The sequence below is a fragment of the Plectrocnemia conspersa genome, unplaced genomic scaffold, assembly GCF_051122295.1.
Source record: "Plectrocnemia conspersa isolate PC_06_02 unplaced genomic scaffold, ASM5112229v1 ptg000007l, whole genome shotgun sequence".
NCBI lineage: Eukaryota > Metazoa > Arthropoda > Insecta > Trichoptera > Polycentropodidae > Plectrocnemia > Plectrocnemia conspersa.
The window spans coordinates 9,351,238-9,373,881 of record NW_028277171.1 but is presented as its reverse complement, the minus strand read 5'-3'; the positions used below and the strand labels follow the sequence as shown (position 1 = coordinate 9,373,881).

Sequence of the window (22,644 nt, the reverse complement as noted above, 5' to 3'; positions counted from 1 at the left end):
ACCAGTCAAGATTTTATGGATTATGCTATGCTGACCTTAATATGTTTCAATTAAAGATTAACAATAAATCAATAATTAAATTTAAAAGACACCAGTGAGCCGAAGAACAAGTAGTGCATTAAAAAATCATAAGCTTATCATTTAAAAAAATATAATATTACTATAATATATTTTTATAATTATAGACATCATAAACATTATATCTTTAACAGCTTGTTTAAAAAATTAGCAGAAATTTAACGTTTATGTTAGCTTCTTAACAAAGGCTTTGTTGTTAAATTAACAGGGACTCAGTGGGTATTCTGAAGGATGGTTAGTCATTAAATATTATTAGTAATCACATTGACTTATCAATAATTAGTGACACGCGATTTATATAGACGAAGTCTGCCTTTGTTGTTTCGTCAGTTGTTAGATATCGAGCACTTGTCTCGCTATATATTGTTTCGAGCCACCGAGACGATGGTATATTGTTTACAAAAGGGTTCACTCGCATTCGTTATCTCAATTCATTCAGAAAGTCTCCTTTGGTGGTATATTTCAATATGTATACAAATTGTTTTCGATGGCTTGATGATACCATATGGCGACTTATCCTTGGGGCTTTGGAACAACAATGTTTGAAAGTCGCTTATTTATTAACACCCTTTTTTCAGATCGTAGTAGATTACCACCAACATTTTAAATTTCGACTAGATTGGATCAATATTAAATTATGGTGTTTAATGGAATGGGATGTCTCCTCCGTTACGTTATTATATAAGTGCTTGATTAACATTACACATTTTAAATTAAAATAAATATATTTTATTTGTGACAGCTATCTTAAATTACTACCGTAATATTTATGTTGTTGGCGGACCGTTTGTTTGACATGCCTGTTTTAAAGCAAAGATCAATGAAAATGTTTACGTAGGGAATATTATATTTGGCATTGATTGAAAACCAAACACTTTAGGCAACGAACAAAACTTTTTAATATTCGTCCGTGTTTGTGTGCTTTGTGAAAAAGGTGAGAACGACGCCATTGAACAAAATGAGACTCGGATACGGCCATACAATTCATTATTATTTCGAGGAAATCCAATTATGGAGACAAACAAAAAATACGGCTCAATTAATTATAAAAACACTTCTCACAACCCTTTTTTTGTGATGGTGAAATTATTTAACACGTGTCACTAATACATGCATACATTTATATAAATGGTTAGTCGACTAAATGACGTAAAGTAACGTTCTTTTTATGTAAATAAATATTTATATGAACATATATACCTACATAATTTTACCGCTGGATACGGAATACAATCCATTACATTATGTGTTACAAAACTTAAATACGTGAAATAAAATACTTTATTAATATTTGTTAATTAGATAAAGCATTGAATACAGTTGAATAATTGGTTTTATCGGAAAAGCTCATTTTTTAGATTAACGTATCGTTTTTCAAAACTTGACAAAGCATTCTAAAATATTTTTAATGGCATATTTTTTTACCATAGTTTTGGTATTGTATTACATATATATCACATTTTATTATATGTTTGAATGTTTCTGCAATTTTTTATAAAAAAATTAAAATCATCACTACTTTATTGCAAAAAAAAATTGTAAAAAAGAATTAACTATTTTCTTTTTTACTGTATGATAATTATTAAATAATGAATCATCTTTGTTTTACCATTTTTTTTTTTTTTTTTACTAGTTCTTTATTGCTAATAATATTTAAGCAAATAACCTGGTATTATAGTCAATTATTGACTTAAGGTTAAATTTTTCGTTCAGTAATTGTATGATATAATCTCCATTGTATGATATTATATCTTGTTATAAAATAGAGTGATTACTTATATTGTATATGTGTTTATTAAACCGTACACTTATTTTGACTGCTATTATTATATTTTAAATAATAATAAAATTATTTAACTGCAAATTTTATTTCATATAACTATCATAGAAATTTTTTGTGGCATCTAAGGGTTTGCTTACTCAATTTTCTTATAAATTGAAGGCTAAATAAAAACCTAATAAAATATCTGCTTCTACTTAATAAGAAACTTATTTTAAATTACATTAACTAAAAAAAAAAAATCATACTTATATATTTGTAAAACATTATAGATGCATTGTTTATTGTACTAAAAGTATGATCTTTTATTTTTATCTAATTATTTTATCTTAACATTTTTACAGCCATATCAGTACATGTAGGTTATTCTTTTTAAGGTTCAGCCTCATTTTTTGATTATTTTTTATACTTCTAAAATTATTGACAACGTTTTTTATTTATTGATAATATACTTATGTGAGATTTTCATAGCATATGATGTGATAAGTAGGAAAATTAATCAACTTTCACGTAAGAATCCCAATATTAAATTCTTATTTCTATCCCTCATAAATGTCACTTTAATCTCGAATTGCAAAACAAAATCATAAGATTTTTCACTGATCTTCTTTAATCTGTTATCGTAAACTACTGTGATTTTATTATTATTCTGTGTATCAAATAAATGATAGCAAGATATTGGTATAAATTTATTCTAATAAATCAATCTTAATATAATGTCAGTAAATTCTAATTTTGTACTGTGACCGACAGGTGAACTGTGTGTGGCTTAGTTGTGTTAAAACCTATTTTTATTTAATTTAATGCTAATTTTAGGACCCTAAATCCCGCCGGCGCAAATTTCGAAAGCAATTTCGCACAGTTGAATTTTAATTAACATCAGGTTCGAGAGTTAATTAATTCTTTCCTTTGTCGGCACACTGCTGGGTATCAACTTGCCGCGTGAGATCAAATGTTGCCATGTTTACAAATGTATACTGACTTGGCATATTATAATATGCAATATATAGAAATATGTAGAATATATGAACATATATTAATAGGGTTTCTATTTAAACCAATGATATATTAAAATCGATTAAAAATTTTAAGATTAAAAACCATTGAAAAAAGAAAGATAACTTTTAAAAAAGTCAAGATAACGTAAACATACTTGGGATATTATAAAAGTTAAAATACAAAGTATAGAAGATATTCAAAAGACAAAATAAAATCGTCGTATTATAATTAACTTCTAAAAATGTTGTTTAATGAGTTTTAGATTTTTGTTCTACACACGTTCGCAAAACGCTATTTTAGCTACTGGCTGTAAAAAAAGTTAAGTAAATTGAACAAACGATCGATTTTTATTCTGGCACAATCACAATTAATAAAATAATGTGTTATAATTTTTAGGATGAGCACCAGATAGGAGCTAATAATACGTTTCTTTCAGCATATAACTAGTAGAAATTCCATTGTTGTCAGATTTATGCAACACAAGACGTAATGTACCTGTCAAACACCTAAAATATTATTTATTAAACCATTTGACAACATTTTGTCAAGTTTTGGTAGAAAACAGCATGGGTTTTGTTCCGACAATGTAAAAAACTCCTGATCCGTAAATACAAATAGACGTCGTATATACTGATTTTGAGAAGGTTTTCGACAAGATTTGTCATTTTGACATTGAAATGCAGTATAGTCCTGAGCTCGTATCCAGTGAAGCTGACACCAAATCAGCTAGTTTTACAGTCTAGAGAAAAACAGCTGTTTTCACCTTGCATCTTAATCTTGGAAACAACTTAGAGATTTCAAAATTTAATTAAATTGTGTTATATGTATGTAATATATACTACATATGAGAAGCTAAATATTTAATACATGTATAAAATTAAATCTTTTTTGATATTTTAAAATTATTATAAATATGTTATTAATGGAGAATTTTAGAGGAAAAAAATAAAAACCAAATCTAGTATCACTGTATATATACTAATAATTCAGTAGAAGAGAAAATAAATAGATTTTTCAATAGCAATAAAATTCTACAATGAAAAAATAAATATCGACAAATAGCAAAAGAGTGAATGAAAAGCGGTTCAAATATATGAAAAAAGACAATAAAATCGATTGAAAAACAACCATGACATAGAAAAGATGGCTTAAAGAATAATATAAATGAAATATACTTTTATATAAAAGTTTTTTCTGTGATATAAAAGTTTTAAAGTCAATGTGATAACGAGTGTCTTATTTTTAATATCCTAAACTTTTGATCTTTTTTTAGTATCCTACGGTTAAAAAATATTTTCGATAGCCTAATCTTTCGTTTACGGAAAGATCTTCACAATAAATCATACACGAACTGTCAAAGGGAAATGTTAGAGATATCGACAAAAATAAAAATAGAAAATCAAAGTCGAAATATTTAATAAAATAGGATAATTTATTAAAATAATAAATAAATTGTTAAGTTCTTATTAGTCACTGACAAATACAACTCTACTCACGTTTAACTTGATCTTCCGGATGAGTATATTTAATTAAAATGATGTCAATATCATTAGAGAGAATGTAAAGCAATTTAATAGCTCTTATGGAAAATACACGTAAAGGAAATAAACACGAAGAGCATTTAATTATATACAACTTATAAAAGTGTTTGATATTATAAATTATTTAAGAATGAAGCTGTTAATTAAATTGTAACTAAGAAAATTCTCTAGAAAGTCAAATGTTACGCAAAATATTGCAAGTTTATTTATAAATCGCATTACATCACAATTACTTCAGCAAAGTTCATAATCTTTAAAATATTTAACATGCAGAAAATATATTATATACATATAAACGTATTTTAATATAATATTCGACGTTTAGCTTTTCACAATCTCAATATAAATTCTGCGAAAGGCAGTTTACTACATATTTTCCAAGCGTATATTTTGATTATTGACAATATGGAGTCAGAAAATGGGAAGACATGCCTTATTGAAATTCAAAGCCTCCCACAATCGGGAAATTGATTCTACCAATACACTATTAAAATGACAAATACACTCTGATTTTTTTCTTTCGGCACGAAAATATTTTTTCTTGCGTTTATTGTGATTCGCTGTGAAGGGAAGAAGCGAAAAAAAGTCTAAATTATTCTCGGCGCGAAATAAATATTAAAACAAAATTTTTCTCTTTACCGTTAAGCATGAGTTACACAATAAAGCGGTATACAGGAGGAACATTAGTCGGAACGTTGGTCCGCAATAAAAACGTTTAAAGAATAAATCACGCGAAACGGCTAAACCTTTTGGCAAACTGTGGAGTGGGACTTACGGCCGTGTCCACGGCCGTATAACCCCAAGGAGCAAGGGGTCGCAAACGAAAAGAGGGCAAAAAGAAAAATCCAATCGTTTTCATTAATCATAAGAAAAGTTCAATTTCTCTATATTATATAAAGCGTCAAACACAATTCCGTGAAATGTAACTCGAATTCCGGCAGTTTGATTTTATTCTACTACAATATAAATTATTAACTTAAACAAAACGTTATAATAAATAAGCTGCGAACGTGAAAATGTAATAAAACAATCGTAAATTTAACAAGTTTAATTTTTAAAATGAGGCTATCCAAAATGTTAATGTTTTACACGTCCAACTTTCTTAATGCAGTAAATTACAATAAAAAAGGGATTTTGCTTTCCGCGTTTTAAAACTTTAGATATATGAGTTTTAAAGAGAAAATATAGTTGAATAAAAAAAATGACAAATTAACCCGTTGAAGTTACGAAAGTATATTCTTATTAAAATAATAAGTCGTTCGTTAAAATTAAAACAATGAAAGTTTTGCAAGAGAAAAACAAATAATAATAAACCTTTTAAAGCTAATTCATTAAAATGCTTTCACAGTAAATAAATATAAATAAAATATTGTGTAGGTACATCTAAAAGTAGCCTAGGTTATTTTTTAACGTGCCAAATGTTGCTTCATATTGCAAATATACATAATAATACATTTTACGATTAAAGATATTTTAACGTTTCTTACATTTAATTTAAGTAAAAAAATAATTCTAAAGTAATGGAATAACTTACTGTACTATACTTTATTCTTAATAAAAATAATAATAAAAAGATTAACTGCACAATTAAATAATTTAATTGTATTTATTATAATATTAAAACATTTATTATTTCTTAGAAGAATATATAATGATGCAAATACAATACTATTATTTGTAATTATTATTTATTTTTTATAAGTGACTGGTAAAAATTAAATATTAGATTTAATGACTTTGTACAAACTTAAACCAAGACGAGCCGCTGAACCAGAGAGGACGAAGAAGAATAAAAAAGCAGCCGCTTCTCTCTTCACGTTCATGCTTTGGAGACAACAGGATCCTTTGGACGCAGACACGAAATAAAGAAAAACATATGGTATTATAAAGGCTTCGTGTTTATAATAACATATGTTTTTAAATTTGACATGAACGTGATTGAAATTGTTACACAATATTAATTATAATACTCTTCAGATTATAATTTCTAATATTGATTCTAATTTATTCAATTTTTTTTTATTTTTGAGTGAGTTTGATATTTGTTAAAAAAAATAAATATAAATTATACATTAAAATATTTTTAAAATGTTTAGTTTTTTAAGGTTGACCCGATCACATGCGTTTTTTATTTTTACATAAATAATGAAGAGCGATTTATTAATTATAGAATTTAATTACGTTTTTTTATTTTTTTGCTTTAGATTTATTACTTTATATTATAATTAAATATATTTAATAATGGATGAGGTTAGTTTAGTTTTATTGTATTCTTAATTACGGTTGTGAAATATTTTTTATCTTTATCGATTTGTCTTGTATTAAATCAAATATATTTTGATGTAATACATGTTATATATAAAAAAAATAGGGTAAAGTATAGTATAAACATATAAAGCCATAGTAGTAGAATACGATGTCTTTCATTAATTATATGAAAGTTTTAAATACTTATAGTATTAAGTTATTTAAATTATTTCTTTTAAGTTACTTTCAAGTAGTCTTGAAAAATGCTGTGATATATAATAATAAAATATTTTTATAAGAAACTAAAAGACAATTTTGTTTAATAACAACTTCATAATTAATACTATATAATACCCAATCAGTTATAATGAATGTCGAAACTCAAAATATGTTGGTTTAAATGGAAAAATTGTTCCAATTTGTCTCGCCACATAATCGGTATTTAATTAAGAACCATTCAATGACAAGGCGTCTGAAAGAGACAATCTCCCCGGTTTATCACTGACATTGAGCGAAATTAGTTGACAACACCTGACAAAATAAGGCATCCCGAGCACGTCTTTCCCCTTTCTTTTCCGTCCGTGTATTGTGATGAAAAGCCATTTTGAACGACTCACCTATTTGTGGATTAATCCCCTCTATAGCATTAAGCTTCTGAGACACCTCAGTCTCTAAAGATAGTATGAAAAATAAATATTAATAAAAAAAATAAACATCTACTAACTCTGATATATAATATAAAGAAATAGCACAAAAAACTATGAATCACGTTTATTGATATTTAGTATCAATTTTATTCGTAACACAGATTATTTGATTAGTGTATCATACAAGCTAAATATAATTTAGTATCTTAATATTGATTTAGAGATTTTTCTACATATCATTAAAGCTTTATTTTTGATACAAGATTTGAGATATAAAAATAAAATGAAACAATAAATTGTTATTAATTATCTGATAAGATTTAATGTTCTTTATTACTTAATATTTTTTTTAAATATATAAATATAGCACGTGTTGTTTATTTTTATGTTGTTCATCTACAAGTAAGCAATTTATACACCTATATATAATATAAATACTTATAGATAATCCTATCATTAATAAATACAAGTATTGCATATTATTATATCGTCGTTAATAGCCATTTTTAATGGTCTCAATACTCCTTCTATAACTATTTTTATGGTTTATTGAAGCCCGTTATATAAATTAAAATTATAATCAGCAAGATCTTAAAATATCAACGACTACAAATATACATTATTCAATTTAATAATTTTCTCTGGAAATATTACTTTTACAATATTTTTAATATGATATAACTAAGTTTTCTATATAGATTCATTTTTATTAAATATTAACACTAGTCATAACATATATGCGTAGCAATATTTTTAGAAGTATACATCCGTTTTTTTTTATATTTACATACAATATATACACGTTCATAATTTATTTCATACTCGTCAGAAAATAATTTTGAACCTGTGTATCATATTATTTTAATACTGTGAAAAATTGTCCATAGTATATTTTCTTTGAAAAGTGGATCGTTGGAGCTCCTGACTAGTTTATTAAGGCTTGTACTATATAAACACGTTGTGTGAATATTATAAAGTACGATTTTAATAATAACGGGAAAAATTGTTCAGCTATCGACTTGTGCCATTAAACGATAAACGAGTATTTTATACACGAAAATGAAGTTTGAAACGACTCGCTCTATTTTGATTTTTTTAACAAATATTACGTAAAATGAGGTCAATATTATCACGCCTATTTATCAAAGCTTTTGCAAGATTGAAATATTTTAATATTTTACACGCTATGATTACAACTGAGTATTTTTTTTCGATTTTGATAGTAACACATATGAATTAACGGTAATTATGTAGGTCTTATCATATTTTTATAAAAAAATGTATAACATACATTTTTAAATATTTATTGTAAGAAAGTCTTTATCACTATTTATTCAGTACTAGCCAAGAGTCTTTAAAAATTATCAAAAGATGTTAAAATAATATGTATTTAAGTCTACGTTTACTTTATAAACTCAAGGCTTTAATACAGCTGTAAAAATATTATCAATGTGTATAGAAATAATTAATATACAGTTAGACAGACTCAGTAGTTTTATATCAATATTTTAATTTGTAGATTTTTTATTGGCTATTAACATTATAAGCTTAAGTGCTTTTTAAAGTTAACTAATGTTAATTAAAATACCATACATTAAAGCAGCTTAAAAAAAATACAATTACTAACACTTATGATCATTATATTAGTTCAAAGAGTTTAGTGCTTTTCTATCGTCTATTTAAATTTAAAATTTCTTTCCATAATAAAATACTACTTTTCATATTTTATTAAAAGTTCTTATTTTTTAATTTTGAGTACGTTCCTTCTACTTCAGTTTAGTATTCATATTAAGGTTTTTAGGTTATAAGAGTAATTTAGGTGTCTAACAAGTACCTTCTTCAAGGATTTCCACCAGTTACTCCAGATTGAAAATACACGAAAGCTCATCCGAACTCTCACCAATTGGGACAAGACCAAAAGACCGATCAAGCAGCACTTTCCTCTTCACATGAACCCTGGTTAAATTATGACATCTGACATTCTGACATCTGAGTTCAGCCCTATTTTGAAAGACGACTGTATTTTACAAAGCTACGAGAACAATGTGGATTAATAGTAATTATTAAAATTGTACGCATCTTAAACATTATTGCACAGTAATTATAATTTATTATTAAATAACATTGCATTATATAAATATATAAAAAAAACAGATTAATTGTCGACTAAATAATAAATTAGGAAATCCAAAACAAATTTGTGAGAAAAAATTATAAAATTTTGTGTTAATAATTTCTGGAGTCAAACCAAACTATCACAATATAACGTTATTTAAAAAAAATTTAATTAAAAGCTCCTACATTAGGTAGTTAAAATAATACAATAAATTATTTTAGATAATTTTAAACACATACTATATTCTCCAGATCTCGCTTACTTATTTGGGCCACTATATATTTTTAAGAATGAAGGGAAATATATTATATAAATATAGTATCTTTCATACAGCATTAAAGTAGCGGTCCTAGTGAACATTCTCGTAATTAGCTCGCTATATATTATATATGGTTTGTAATTAAAACAAGGAATGCACTTTGTGTTTCATTGATTCTCTGTATTATGATAATATATTAAGGATAAAAAAGTTGCAAATATAAATATGTAAAAAAATAAATTTAGCAATAGTAGTATGTTAGCAGAAATAGTTAGTGAAGAATAGTGTATTTAAAAATTTCGTGCTGGAAACGAAAATAGTTGGCTTCTTTATTAAGTTAAATTCGAAACACGTTTGCATATCATTTAGTCACTAGTAAAAAATATTTGACAAATGGGTACCGCACGAACTAAATAAAATAATATGATGCTTATTATGATTAATAATGTAAATATTTCTTTGAATTTGAACGTCATAAAAATATTTTTCTAGCAACCTAATATATAATGATTATATACTACGGTCTGGTGAAATACCTATAGAAGCCCTAGTAGTAGGTATATTTTATTATAACGGTATGCGACGAGTGGGAGGATTAAAAAAATGCCGACAGGCCATGTCCCACATATTAGTCGGGCCGCCATTTTTTATTCTGAACCAAAACCGAGGTTTAACGGGAGACAGGTCACGTACTGGTCGCTCTCGGCGGTACGACTTTCGAGATGAATAATAATCCATTATTCGAAATTTCTCGTAGAGACATGATTGTGACAAATTTAAGTAAATATAACAAACTGGCAATGGCTCGCAATAAGTCTGATCAAATATATGTTTAATATTGAGAAAATGCACACCAAATCAACTGCGATGATGCAAAAGACTTGTTTGAGTATTACACAGCTCATTTTAATTCTGAGAGATATATTAAACATTTATAAAGAGTCCTAAGTGAAATATTTAATAAATAGAGTCGTTGATTAAATAATAAATATTTTATATATAGTAAATGAACAAGTTCTGTAAAATTATTTTCTCAAAGTCGTCTATACTTCTCTACTGGTTTACATAAACGTGATACTATTTTTTATATATTTTTTATTTTAATTAAATATATGATTTTATTGATTATCGTTATATTTTGAGCACAAAGATTTATGTCAGTATTTGATACACTGTCTGAAGTTTTTTTAATATTATTTAAAAAGTCGTAGCAATTTATTCCCACAATAAAATGAATATTTTTTTGAAATTTTCATAAGATAAAAATTTAAGGCTTTCACTTTGAGCTCTTTCAACATTTATATTTATACTAAAAAAATAGATCAAAAAAGGTGATTACTTCAGTTATATAATCGTAGCTTCTCTGCATTATTGCTTAGTCGCAATTCAGATATAATACTGTCTACTGAATAATAATGAGTATAGAAGCAATAGTAGTAAGCTTATGTGATGAATGTGGTATACAAGTTTCAATAAAATAATAAGAACTTATAAAGGTTTCGTTTGGTAAATTCGATGCCGGTGCACTTTTACGGGTATTCGTAACAATTTAACAAAACTTAGCGGTTGCGTAACGGTCCCGGGATGTTAACTGCACCAAAGGAAGCCAAATAACCGTATATGTGCATTTTCTTATAAACTCTAATATATTCTCAGCACTCCAGAAACTCCGTAATAGAAAAAAAATCATTACTCAAAATAATTTAAACATGGGAAATAAAAGTAATAATTTTTTTTTATATTTTTATTACATATATTAAATAGGCTAGCTTAAAAAAATGATTTTTTAACTGTTTTTAATACATAATATTACTTAAGAACAAATAAATAAGAATGAATGAATGAATAATAAAACAAACAATAAAATAAAAAGCGTAACCCATAAAATGGATACTATCGAAAAAGAACCATGTTTTGTGGCTTTAAGCAAACATCGTAAAAATGTTAATTCAGGCTAACCCATTCGTTTTTAACTGTAATTGCGACAATGAACACGGCTGTTTATTAAAATAATGTTCGTATTTTACTGATGTTAGAATAAATGTAGTATATTTTTTAATAATTTAAAATTAATTTTATACACTATCTATAAATTTCTAATATATATTAAGAGCTTTTTATATTGAACGTTAGAATCTATGTTACGTTTTAAAATCTAAGCTATTCTTAGAAGTATATAATTAATAATAATTGTATAGACAACTTACACAATATTTCTTTTAAGAAGTGAATTGTGTTTAAACTGAACTTTTTTTATTGTTAAAAATGTAAAACAAGCAAATAAGTAAAACTTAAAATCAATTGTAAAATAATTTATGATTATAATAAATATATAAACTGCTTTTGTAAACGTTCTATGAGCTTACTTTCTTGCTTGAAAATTAATGTAATGAAACTGTTGTGGTTCGGTTAATATTGCTTAAATAAAACGCCTGCATTCGCAAACTACATGAGGTGTATTGCTCAATTAACTATAATAATAACATTTATTTCGAAGATACAAGTTTAATTAAAGTGAGGTTTAATATTAGATGTAATATATTCTTTAATTTTCAATTAAAGCGAGCCAAAATATTTTAGTTAAAAAACGATAATATAAATCATATCTGTGATTAACTATTTTTTTCTATAGAAAATTCAGTAACTATGAAAATAAAAGTAATGTAAATTATTTTTAGGATTTTTATAGCAATAAGTATCCAAAACAAAACAGAAATAAATTAAGTTATAGGTTCTTTGGTTATGTATCATATATTTATGTAAAAATATAGTTGCTTATTCATAACTGTATCCGGAATTCAAGTAGACGTCGTGTATACAGATTTTGAGAAAGCCTTTGCCAAAGTTTGTCATACGTTATTATTAAAAAAATTGTCGAACCTCGGTTGCTCAGATAATTTAACTCGGTTATTTTCGAGTTATTTAAGCAATCGTAGACAGTTTGTAACCTATGGTGGCCGATTATCAAAATAATATTTTACCCCTTCGGGGGTTCCTCAAGGATCCAATCTGGGACCTCTGCTTTTTGTGTTATTTATTATTGACATAAATACAGCAATTAAAAATTCAAGTTTTCTTCTGTACGCAGATTATTTAAAATTATATAAATGCATTCGATCTGTTGCGGACTCCTTCTCTCTACAAAGTGATTTAGACTCTCTGTGGAGATGGGCTTCCGTTAACCGTCTGCCCTTTAGTGTCGGAAAGTGCCATACTGTGTCATTTTCTCGATCCCGTTCGCCATCAGCTTATTTCTACCATCTCGGTGGTAACATTTTGACTAAAGAAACTTCCATTAAAGATCTCGGAATCACTTTCGAGAGCAAATGGAGGTTCTCTCTACACATACATGACGTCTGTGATAAATCTTCCAAGATGCTCGGCTTTGTTATGAGGAATGCCTTTCACTTTGACGATCCGTCAGTTATTCGCATCCTCTATGACACCTTAGTTCGTAGCATTCTTGAATCGGGATCTATAATTTGGAATCCCCGAATAGCCAAATATTCCCTTTTAGTAAAAAAAATTCAAAAAAGGTATTTAAGATACCTTTACAAAAGGACATTTGGTTATTATCCGTTCTTATATCCCAGCGCCTTTCTTTTAGGAGCGTTGGGATATGATTCGCTGAATTCTCGCAGAAAGCTGTATGTCGCTAAGCATTTTTTCAAACTACTAAAAGGTGCTGTCGACAATCCAGCTATTCTCGAGGAATTCCAGTTTTGGGTTCCGGAACATTTTCGAGAATCACGATCGAGACCTCTTTTGATGGCAGTTAGGGCTAGGACATCCGCACTTGCCGACTCGCCTATAGCTGTGGCCATACGGCTCCTTAATACGCTGGCATTGAAAATTGATTTATTTAATGTTAGCTACGAGGATCTGATCCGGTTTATATCTTTTAATTTAAATATTTTATATTTTTTTTTGTTATGTTTAAGTATTGTTATATTTATTTATATATATACGTTTTTTTTATGTTTTATAAATTTATAATTTGATTTCGACCATCGTGGTGCATTGGGGTAACCTGTTAGGCCACGATGGTCTTAATTTAATCGAAAAAAAAAAAAATAAAAAAAAAAAATAACATTTAAAACCATAAGATTTTAAATATCAACTACAAGTTAAAAATTATGTAATACGTTGTTAATTATTATTAGCAACGTATTAATATTAACAGAAATATTCTGAATGTGTTTCTACAATTTACAAAATTTAAGCTTTAATTTGATTTCAGTGGCACTTTATTAGAAAAAAAATCTAATTCAAATACGCTTGGTGGCCACAGTTAGTTAAAGATCTTAAGAAAATCCAACTTTGTAAACAAAAAGTGCTTGAAAACTTTAATACTAATTATGTATTGAAATATCACAACTTATTAAAAGTAAAATATCCTTCATTTTAATCATATCTCTCAAGTATTTATGATCCTTTTGGAAATGCTAGTACCATTCATATTTTTTATTCTCGCAAAAAGCTTTATACAAGATTCCTTGTATTTAAAAAAATAAAAATTCAATGCTAAATCATTTTAAAATGAAAAAAGTGCATCGCAATACTTTGTGCAACAATTTGAGTTATAAATAATAACACATGTTATACATATTTACATAATACCATTTTTTATTAATATAATATACTATTTTTGTATAATAAAATTGCTAATTATTTATAAACATTGTATTGGTGTCAAAAATGTTCTATAGTATGATTTTTTGTTTCTTACTTACTAATATAAAAGTTAATTATCCATTTGAACTTTCCAATTGGTAAAACCACAAACCGCTCCCCATTTAATGTTTTGAAAGTCGTGACGCTACATACAAAAATTTGGCACTCTCATTAGACGGCGATTAAAGAGAGAGTGAAAGAAAGAGATTTGCTGTCGACTGAAGAAAGAGTGAAGGCAACTAACAAAGCCAATTCGGAAGAGACCCATTCCCTCTGAACTTTAAGGAATTTAATGTGCGATTGTATCAAAGAGGCAAAATTGGGCTTGAGCAGAAATTTCATAAAAGCGCCTCGCTCTTAATCTCCTTCCTGTACACACCCTCGGGACGAAACTTTCAAATAAATAAAACGAATAAGACTTAGCCATTTTTATTTTACATTTGTGGATTTGTGGATACGCTCGCGTGTAGGGTAAATCGAGGGTAAACGGATACTGAAAGATGAAACCAATTTAAAAATGTTGGTTTGAAATATAGTTTATGGGCATCAACGGATATGAATATATAGTACTATAATTGTTTATTAGACTAATAAAAAACTGAAAATAAAACATTTGATTGCTATTATAATTTTACAAAATTTCTATATTAAAGTTTTTAGAAAATAGTGTTTCGATCTTTTTTCTGATTTTTGTGGCATTAAATACTACATTTCAAGGCAAAATGGTGTTTGTTCCCAGTATTCCATTGATTTTAGGCAACTTGCCTTTTCAATTCAAGCGGCTGGAACTATCAATTTTCCGTAACTTCGTAATGGCAATAAATAAGTTACAAAACAGTCGCTCAATGTGACAGGAATTGACTTCTCCTGAAGAGAATTACTTCCCTTGTGGTGAATTGTATGGAACAATGTCACGAGCAGAGCATCAAAAATATATGTGCTGTCAGGTCAAAACAATTGTCAATGGTCAATTGTTAAAAGATATAACTGGGAACACAAAGCGAATGAAAAGTTTGTGAAATAATAAATATAAACCTACTTTTTTATTACGAAATAATATTATATACATTAAGTAAATATTGTCACAATAAAAAATAGCTATAATAATCTTGATCAATATCAATTAACTTTATTGTAATTTCTTTTACTTTAATGTAATGTCTTTTGTAGCAGATGCAGAAACAGAAAAGATTTTTCAATTTAAGAAATGTCAGTAAAATATTGAATAAAAAATTATTACAATATTGATGGTTTATTATCGTTATTAATACAACTAGAGTTTATGGAAGTATTATATGTGTTATACATTTTCGATTTTTAAAATATAGTAAAAAGGTTACCCATTGTATTTTAAGTTTACTTATTATTAGGTATAATAAACCTATTTAATATATATGATATGAACGTTATGTATTGTAAATATTATTAAATAATTTTTAATTGGGTCTTTTTTATTTATTTTTGTTATCAAAGGGGTCTGCTTAATACAAGTTTACTCCCTATATTTGTATGAATGTATATTCATATTTTTATGTATTTTTATCTATACATGAATTCGATGTGGAGTTCATATAGAGGTCGTTTGAATGTGTCTGCGCGGCTGCATTCGAAAACGATATATTATGTTTGGAAGAAAATTGTCTTCCGAATGAAAAGTAATGTTTTGCGGATGTACGTTGATGCGTTTTTGCCATTGGCTTACTCGAGAACGTATTTACTTTATGATATGCATACGTCCGTTCATAAGCAAATAGCGAAAACTTGTACATACATTTGGTCATGCTTTCAATATAAATAATGATTTACGTATGTATTTCTTCTAAGGCATGTCTAATGTTTATTTTTGTTTCAAAGAATAAACAGTACATTTAATGTCAAAGAATGACAGTTCATGCTCTTTTTTGACGTTAAAGCATTGATATTTAATGTAGATAAAGTTTATGTTGTATAATGGTTTTGTTTGTGGTATGTATTTTTGTTGTTACGAGATACGAGAGGCGCTACTAACCGCAACATTCTCTTTCACCTTACCTAGCATTCCATATTCGTCCTTTCAATTAAATGCTTGTACTGGATACCATCTATAAGCTTGCATCGTTTTATCTGACCGAAACGGTCATTCGCGACAGCCCAGGTAGGACGTCGGGCTAAGCTTCGATTTGCGCAGTGCACTTAAATAAAATACAGATTGAGCAAAGGTTATCAAATTTGAGACTGTCTGCACAATGCCTAATTAATAATAAAAATAACAGATGCGAATTGTTTAGGTAGATAAATATATATTTTATTAGTATTGCTAAATGGTAATACTAATAAAATAGTACATTTAACTAGCCGTCAGTTTATTAGGTTGTTGTAAAGGCCCTTAATGAACGTTCTTTAATATCCTTTTTGTGTTTTACGCTTTTAACGCGTTTTATGACAAGTTATTTTTTCACGGTCAGTTGGTATTTGTAATATTTCTACCTGGTTGGATTCCTTTGAAGTTGTCTTTGGTCTATTACTTGGTTGGATTTATCTTCGATCATCGATGAGCCAAGACCGTCTTACACTTAAGCAATTCTGTCTATACAAAATGTTATAGAAAACCACATGAATTTTGACAATATTGTAAAAGATGTTGCTATTAAAAAGAATAACTAAACTGAATTTTGACCAATAGGAGGACGAAAAAAACAAAAAGTGGTAATTGTTTTTGCGCTCTCCTATTGACCAAAATCCGGTTTGAATATACTTTAACCAATACTCTTATATAAATAGTCCGTAGTAATATCGGTAAAGATAACTATCGTTTTTTTAAAACATAGCGTAGTATCAAACTACAGAACAATATGCGAGATGCGGTTTTAAATGGCTTCAAAAAATAGAAAATATATTGCGCATGACATGGATGCCTTTGGACTTCTAAAGGTTAACGCCCGTGGACTCATTTATGGCGTGAGTCCCACGTCATGAGTTTTCTTTCTTAAAATAATACTGGGATATTATAAAGTTTGCCTCTAGATGATAATGAGATATGGTAGTATACTATTTTTACATAATATCAAATAAAAATTAAATTATATTTTACTTTAAATTTTTGTAAAAAGAGTCGTCTTATTTCATTTTGTCGCAATGCAATGATTCGTCGCCTTTTTGGGACACGTGAATTTTTTTCATGAATTGCATGAATCATAATTATTTATTTCATTAAAAAAAAGATATGTTACACTCTTTGAACAGAAATGAATTTCAAGGTCAAAACTGTTTGACTATGTAAACATAAAATCAATTCAATCAAAGAAATCATAGACAATAAGCTTGAGAATTAACTCAAATTTTGTTCGACTGCGATTCTGATGTATCATCTGTCAGATAGGCTGCTTCATGGTGGTGATTTCCAGGTTTGCTAAGATCCCAGAACGATCAGATTAATAATAATGTCTGGTCAGAAGAAAGTGCATGGTAGCTTGCCTTTAAGAGCAGCTGGGTTTTCTAGTCTAGGATAGGCAATTGCATTTCACTTAGACAGTGATTCGTTATTGGTTGATAATCTAGATATCTCGGGCATATTTGGCGACAGGAAATAGTTTAAAAGCTTAAAAATAATACTGTCAGATATTCTTCGTATTAATTTGTCATTTTGTAAAATATTTATAATAATATTCCTTATACGTTCAAAATAATCGTTAGGATTAACAGTATGATTTCCGCGAAAATCACTCAAAAAACACAGCAATTTAATGCACTAATTTTAATATGAGAAAGAGTAGGGGACTTTTAATGGTAAATATAAAAAAAGCTTTTGACACAGAATGGCAAAACGGTTTCATTCATAAACTATACAAAAACAAAAGCCCCGACTATCTGCCGACGATACAGTTTTGTTTTGTATAATGGAGAAAATATGCAGATGTGTATTTTTCAGGCTCAGTATTTATGCTAATATGATTAGATTTTTAAATGGCAGTAATAGTTTTGAGTTGGCCTATTTCACTGCAGCTGTCGCTCACGACAGCCCAGGTAGGAGGTCAGGCCCAGGTCCAGTTCGTGAAGTGTACCGAAGTGAAAGCCTGATTAGTTGAGGATTATGCCAAGACTTCTGGACCTTATGTAACTATTGAGCAAAGGCAGTCTGTTCATGACCATATCTATGCAGTTAATAAATATTTGTCAGCCTGAAGAATCCATGATTCAATCAAAATGGTTATTGTAACATAGTTAGCCATTGAAATTGATGACTCATATATTGTATAAAGATGATATTGTTATTGTGATGTAGTCAGTTTCGATTGTAACCAAAACACAAATTTGATTCGATTTCGGTTTCAGCCGAAAAATAAAAGAGAAGATTCGAGTTTTCTCTTACTCACAATATTATTAAATATAACTCTTAAGAAACGAACAATATCCAATTTATATATAATATATATGTACATATATTTTTTAATTCAATTTCGTACACGCGCTAAGTATTACTCACAAAACACTCATTGAACTCCAGAATAGATTTGTTAATTGGAAAATTAAATGTTTATCTTAGCCTTTTATTAAATTTTCATAACAAACTCGCCGAAAGCTCAAAAACGGATCGAGTTATTTAAATACGAGCAAATTTACTTCTCACAGATTCAAGTGAAAAAAAATAAAAGAAGAAAAAAGTTTTCTTTCGAGTCGATTGTCAAGTACTGTAAATACGCATAGAGAGAATGGAGCTTTCGGCGATTTAATTTTCCTGTTCGTAAACTTTAAATGGAATAAAGCACTCATTGTACATTAATTTCAATTTTCCACAAGGATGATCGAACGGTCCCGGAGCACCTGAAATAATTTATTTAAATTTCCACCGTCGCGCTGTGTTGACTTTATGTGTCTTCATATGGTCGACCGCAGGGGCGAAGAACCTTTTAGGGCTAATATTGTAAAAATAAAAATGTATAGGTACTCACGTCGACATGGACTCCAGGCAGGGTGAACACCAACATGGGAGGATTCTCCTTCGGGACATATCTGTAAAATTCGTCTTGGTTCCTGTACCATTTGATGGAGTACAGTTGAGCACCTTCCAGATCATAAGAACAACGCAAAGTGGCTCGGCTGCCGGCTTTAACGGCCCCGCCACCGCTTATGACGACTGATCTCAAGCCTTTAGCCGCTTCTGTGAAAAAATATTGGACACGTATTAAATTTAAGTACCAAAATCCACATAGCAAACATTTTTGCTACGGTGTAAGCATATACGTTGGAATTTATCGACACAAACGTAAGTTTTTCAGATAAAAGTTTTGTAAAATGTTTCTGAAAGAGGCATTAAAAATGCTTAAATTGATTAATATATATTATGATATAAAGCCAATATATATTTCGCATAACAAGTACATTAAAAAAAAAAATTTAAATGTTAATACATTTTTTCCTTTATTTATTTGATCCCGCAGGGTTTAGTTCTTTAGAAAAGCTTGCAATATGTTTTTAATTATATTTAATTCTATCCAACTTACACTTTATGCTCCTTAATTTTTGTTATTTAATATCTGAAATATTGTTATACTTCACAAAAATATGTTCAAAAAACATATCTTCTATGTGTAATTTCCTTGTAAGATCGAGAGGTGACAATTGAAGAAAATTAATTATAGACATAATGGAATACTTCTATATGGGTGGTGATCCGACATGTACATTCGATAAGTGTGCCATAAATTTAAGCCAACCCATAGATACAATTGCTCGAGTTTCAACGCTTCGCAAAGCCAAAGCCGGGGGTAAGCCTTAAAGTTTTCACCCCATAAATTTATGCCAGAGTCTCTAAGTGTAGTAGCATCGCTTTCATGTAGTAAATAAGTCTGCGAAATTGTACTATGTAAAATAAACTATAGTTGACGTCTGCGTTTGTGTACATTCATGGTTATGCATTTATATCACTTGATTAAGTTTGCGATTTTCGACGGCGTAAAACACTCAGTAGTACTTTAGAATAACACTAGAAACTATTTATGGTAAAACATGATCTATTTTATATATTACAATTTGCCTATGTACTGAAAATACAAAATGTTGGCATTGTTTTTCAACTGCCTGTCATTTTATTTTACGTATAATATTTTATCACAATATAATGTATATATATACATGAATCAACTATTGATATAGTATGTAAATATCAAACTTTAATAAGTTTTTCTTAGATAAATAAAAATGTATTTTTAAATGACTGATAAATATGTTTAGTATTCAATTTTACCTTTATACTTTAATTATATTAGGTAGTAGTTAATCAGTAAATGGAATCAAAGTTTATTTCTCTTCTGGCATTTTTATATAATGTGTGTAGGGTATGAGACTTATATTATATTTTAATTGATAATTAATTTACTTACAACCAGGGCTTACAAAACCTGATTCGAAGTAGTTGGTTTGGAAAATTTTAAAGTTATAAATCATTAATGAAAATTACGTTTGTTCTCCGTTATTGAATAATATTTTTATAAATGGTATTTTGTGTTGAAAAGCCTTTGTTTTACTTTTTTATTGAAGTGCAAAATAATTTATATTGCTACGAATTAGACGTACTTCGTGATGAAACCAGCTATAGGTAAAAAAGTATATATGTATGTATGTATATGCTAGCCAAAAACTAATTATCAAAGTACTTTAAAAATTTCTACAGCAAAATGTATATGTAAATTATATTAATTTTACATTTGTACTAAAAAATATCTAGAGCCTGATTTTGAAAAAAAAATTAATAAAAAATATAAATAAAACTATTTTTGCATATTTTGTCGAAGTATGTGTTAAAATTATATTAGGAATGTTTGAAAGCAGTAATCGAATCAGTGTTTTGTTACACCTATATTATGTTTGTAATGTGAAATTATTTTTACATCTCCATAAATTATTTTAACACTTAATATACGGAAGGTATAAATAATGCTCTTAGGGCGAACGGTATATTGATAATCCCCATGAAAATACTAATAAGCTATCTCCTTGCTGACCTTACTCACGAATAGGATTGGATCATTTACTCGCCTGTAATAACACCTATGTTTGTTTAGTTATAATGCAAAGCCACTTCTAGTATTTTCCTTTCGTCATCTTCTACATCTTAATTGTGAAATTTCGTCGATTGTTTTATATTTTTTAATATGAGTTTTTGTACTCTGATACCATAATAAAAGCGACCATAAACAATCATACCATATTTTTTTCTATTTTTACTGCAGGATTATATAAAATATTAATAAAATAGTATAGCTGAAAATATATAACAAAAAAACAGAGAAAATCGGAAATTTACGACCCATACTTTTCCCAGGCTTATATTTATTCGGATTTAAATTAAATTATTATTAAAAAATAATAATAATATTGTGTAATGTCAAGCAATAGATTAAAACTTATTACACAAAAATTTCGATATTTTGAGTCTAAGATTAGCTGATATAGGTTGTGATCCAAACATGGGTCAATAGGCATTTTGAGTGGGTGGCGAAATATTTTAGATCGCAACTATCTTATGTAATTAGCAAAACCGATTACATGCTTTAAAAGTTAGCTAAAAAAAATGTTTTCAGAAAATCAATTTTGTTGGCACTGGTGTACAAAAAAATATCAACTAACATAAAAAACACTAATTAGAGAATTTATTATTATACAAGTTCTCAAATAAAACATCTTAAAAAATAAATTTGCTAGTCTTTTTTCACAGTTTTAAGTCTTTGTGTTTATTCTATTTAATATTAATTAAAAAGCAAAAACCTGCAATAATTTATTATTTTTCTTAACTATTTTTTGCAGCGTTTTGAACTCTTATTTTAAAAATTAAACTTGTAAGCAAATCACAGTCTAAATAAAATATTTTTTATACTAAAATATCATTTAGTCTGTGCAGCCAACCAGTCAAAAAAATACTGATTTACATAATTAAATATCACATTAAAAAATATAAAATATTGTAAGACCTGTGGTAATTAAAATCATTAAATGTTAAAATGGACATACAATAATAAAATGAGTATTGAGCATTGACATTTAGAAATAAGAGCAAAAATTGTGAGCGAATCCAGTAACACTACCTATTGATCATAAAATTACAATTTATTTGTTGTCTATGATATCCTTTAAGAATATCAGTATATTTTTATCTAGTTCTATTTTTTATTATTAATACCTGATATTACGGTTTTCATCAATTTTAAATATTTTTTCAGTATTTGAGAAAATACTTCAATATTTTATTAAAATTTTGTATTTCATTAGAATTTATACTAAATATTTATCTAATTCAAAGCAATGATTGTGTACAATATTTATGTAGA

At 27.7% G+C, this 22,644-nt stretch overlaps 1 protein-coding gene across 1 annotated transcript in view; it reads right to left on the bottom strand.

The window, feature by feature from the left end:
- Positions 1 to 22,644, bottom strand: part of LOC148233864 (uncharacterized) — a 51,236-nt gene that overhangs the window by 5,745 nt on the left and 22,847 nt on the right. Inside the window, exon 3 of the mRNA XM_088188659.1 lies at positions 19,270 to 19,478. Within this exon, the coding sequence (XP_088044785.1) occupies positions 19,270 to 19,478 (209 nt within the window). The remainder of the gene's footprint in view (positions 1 to 19,269; positions 19,479 to 22,644) is intronic.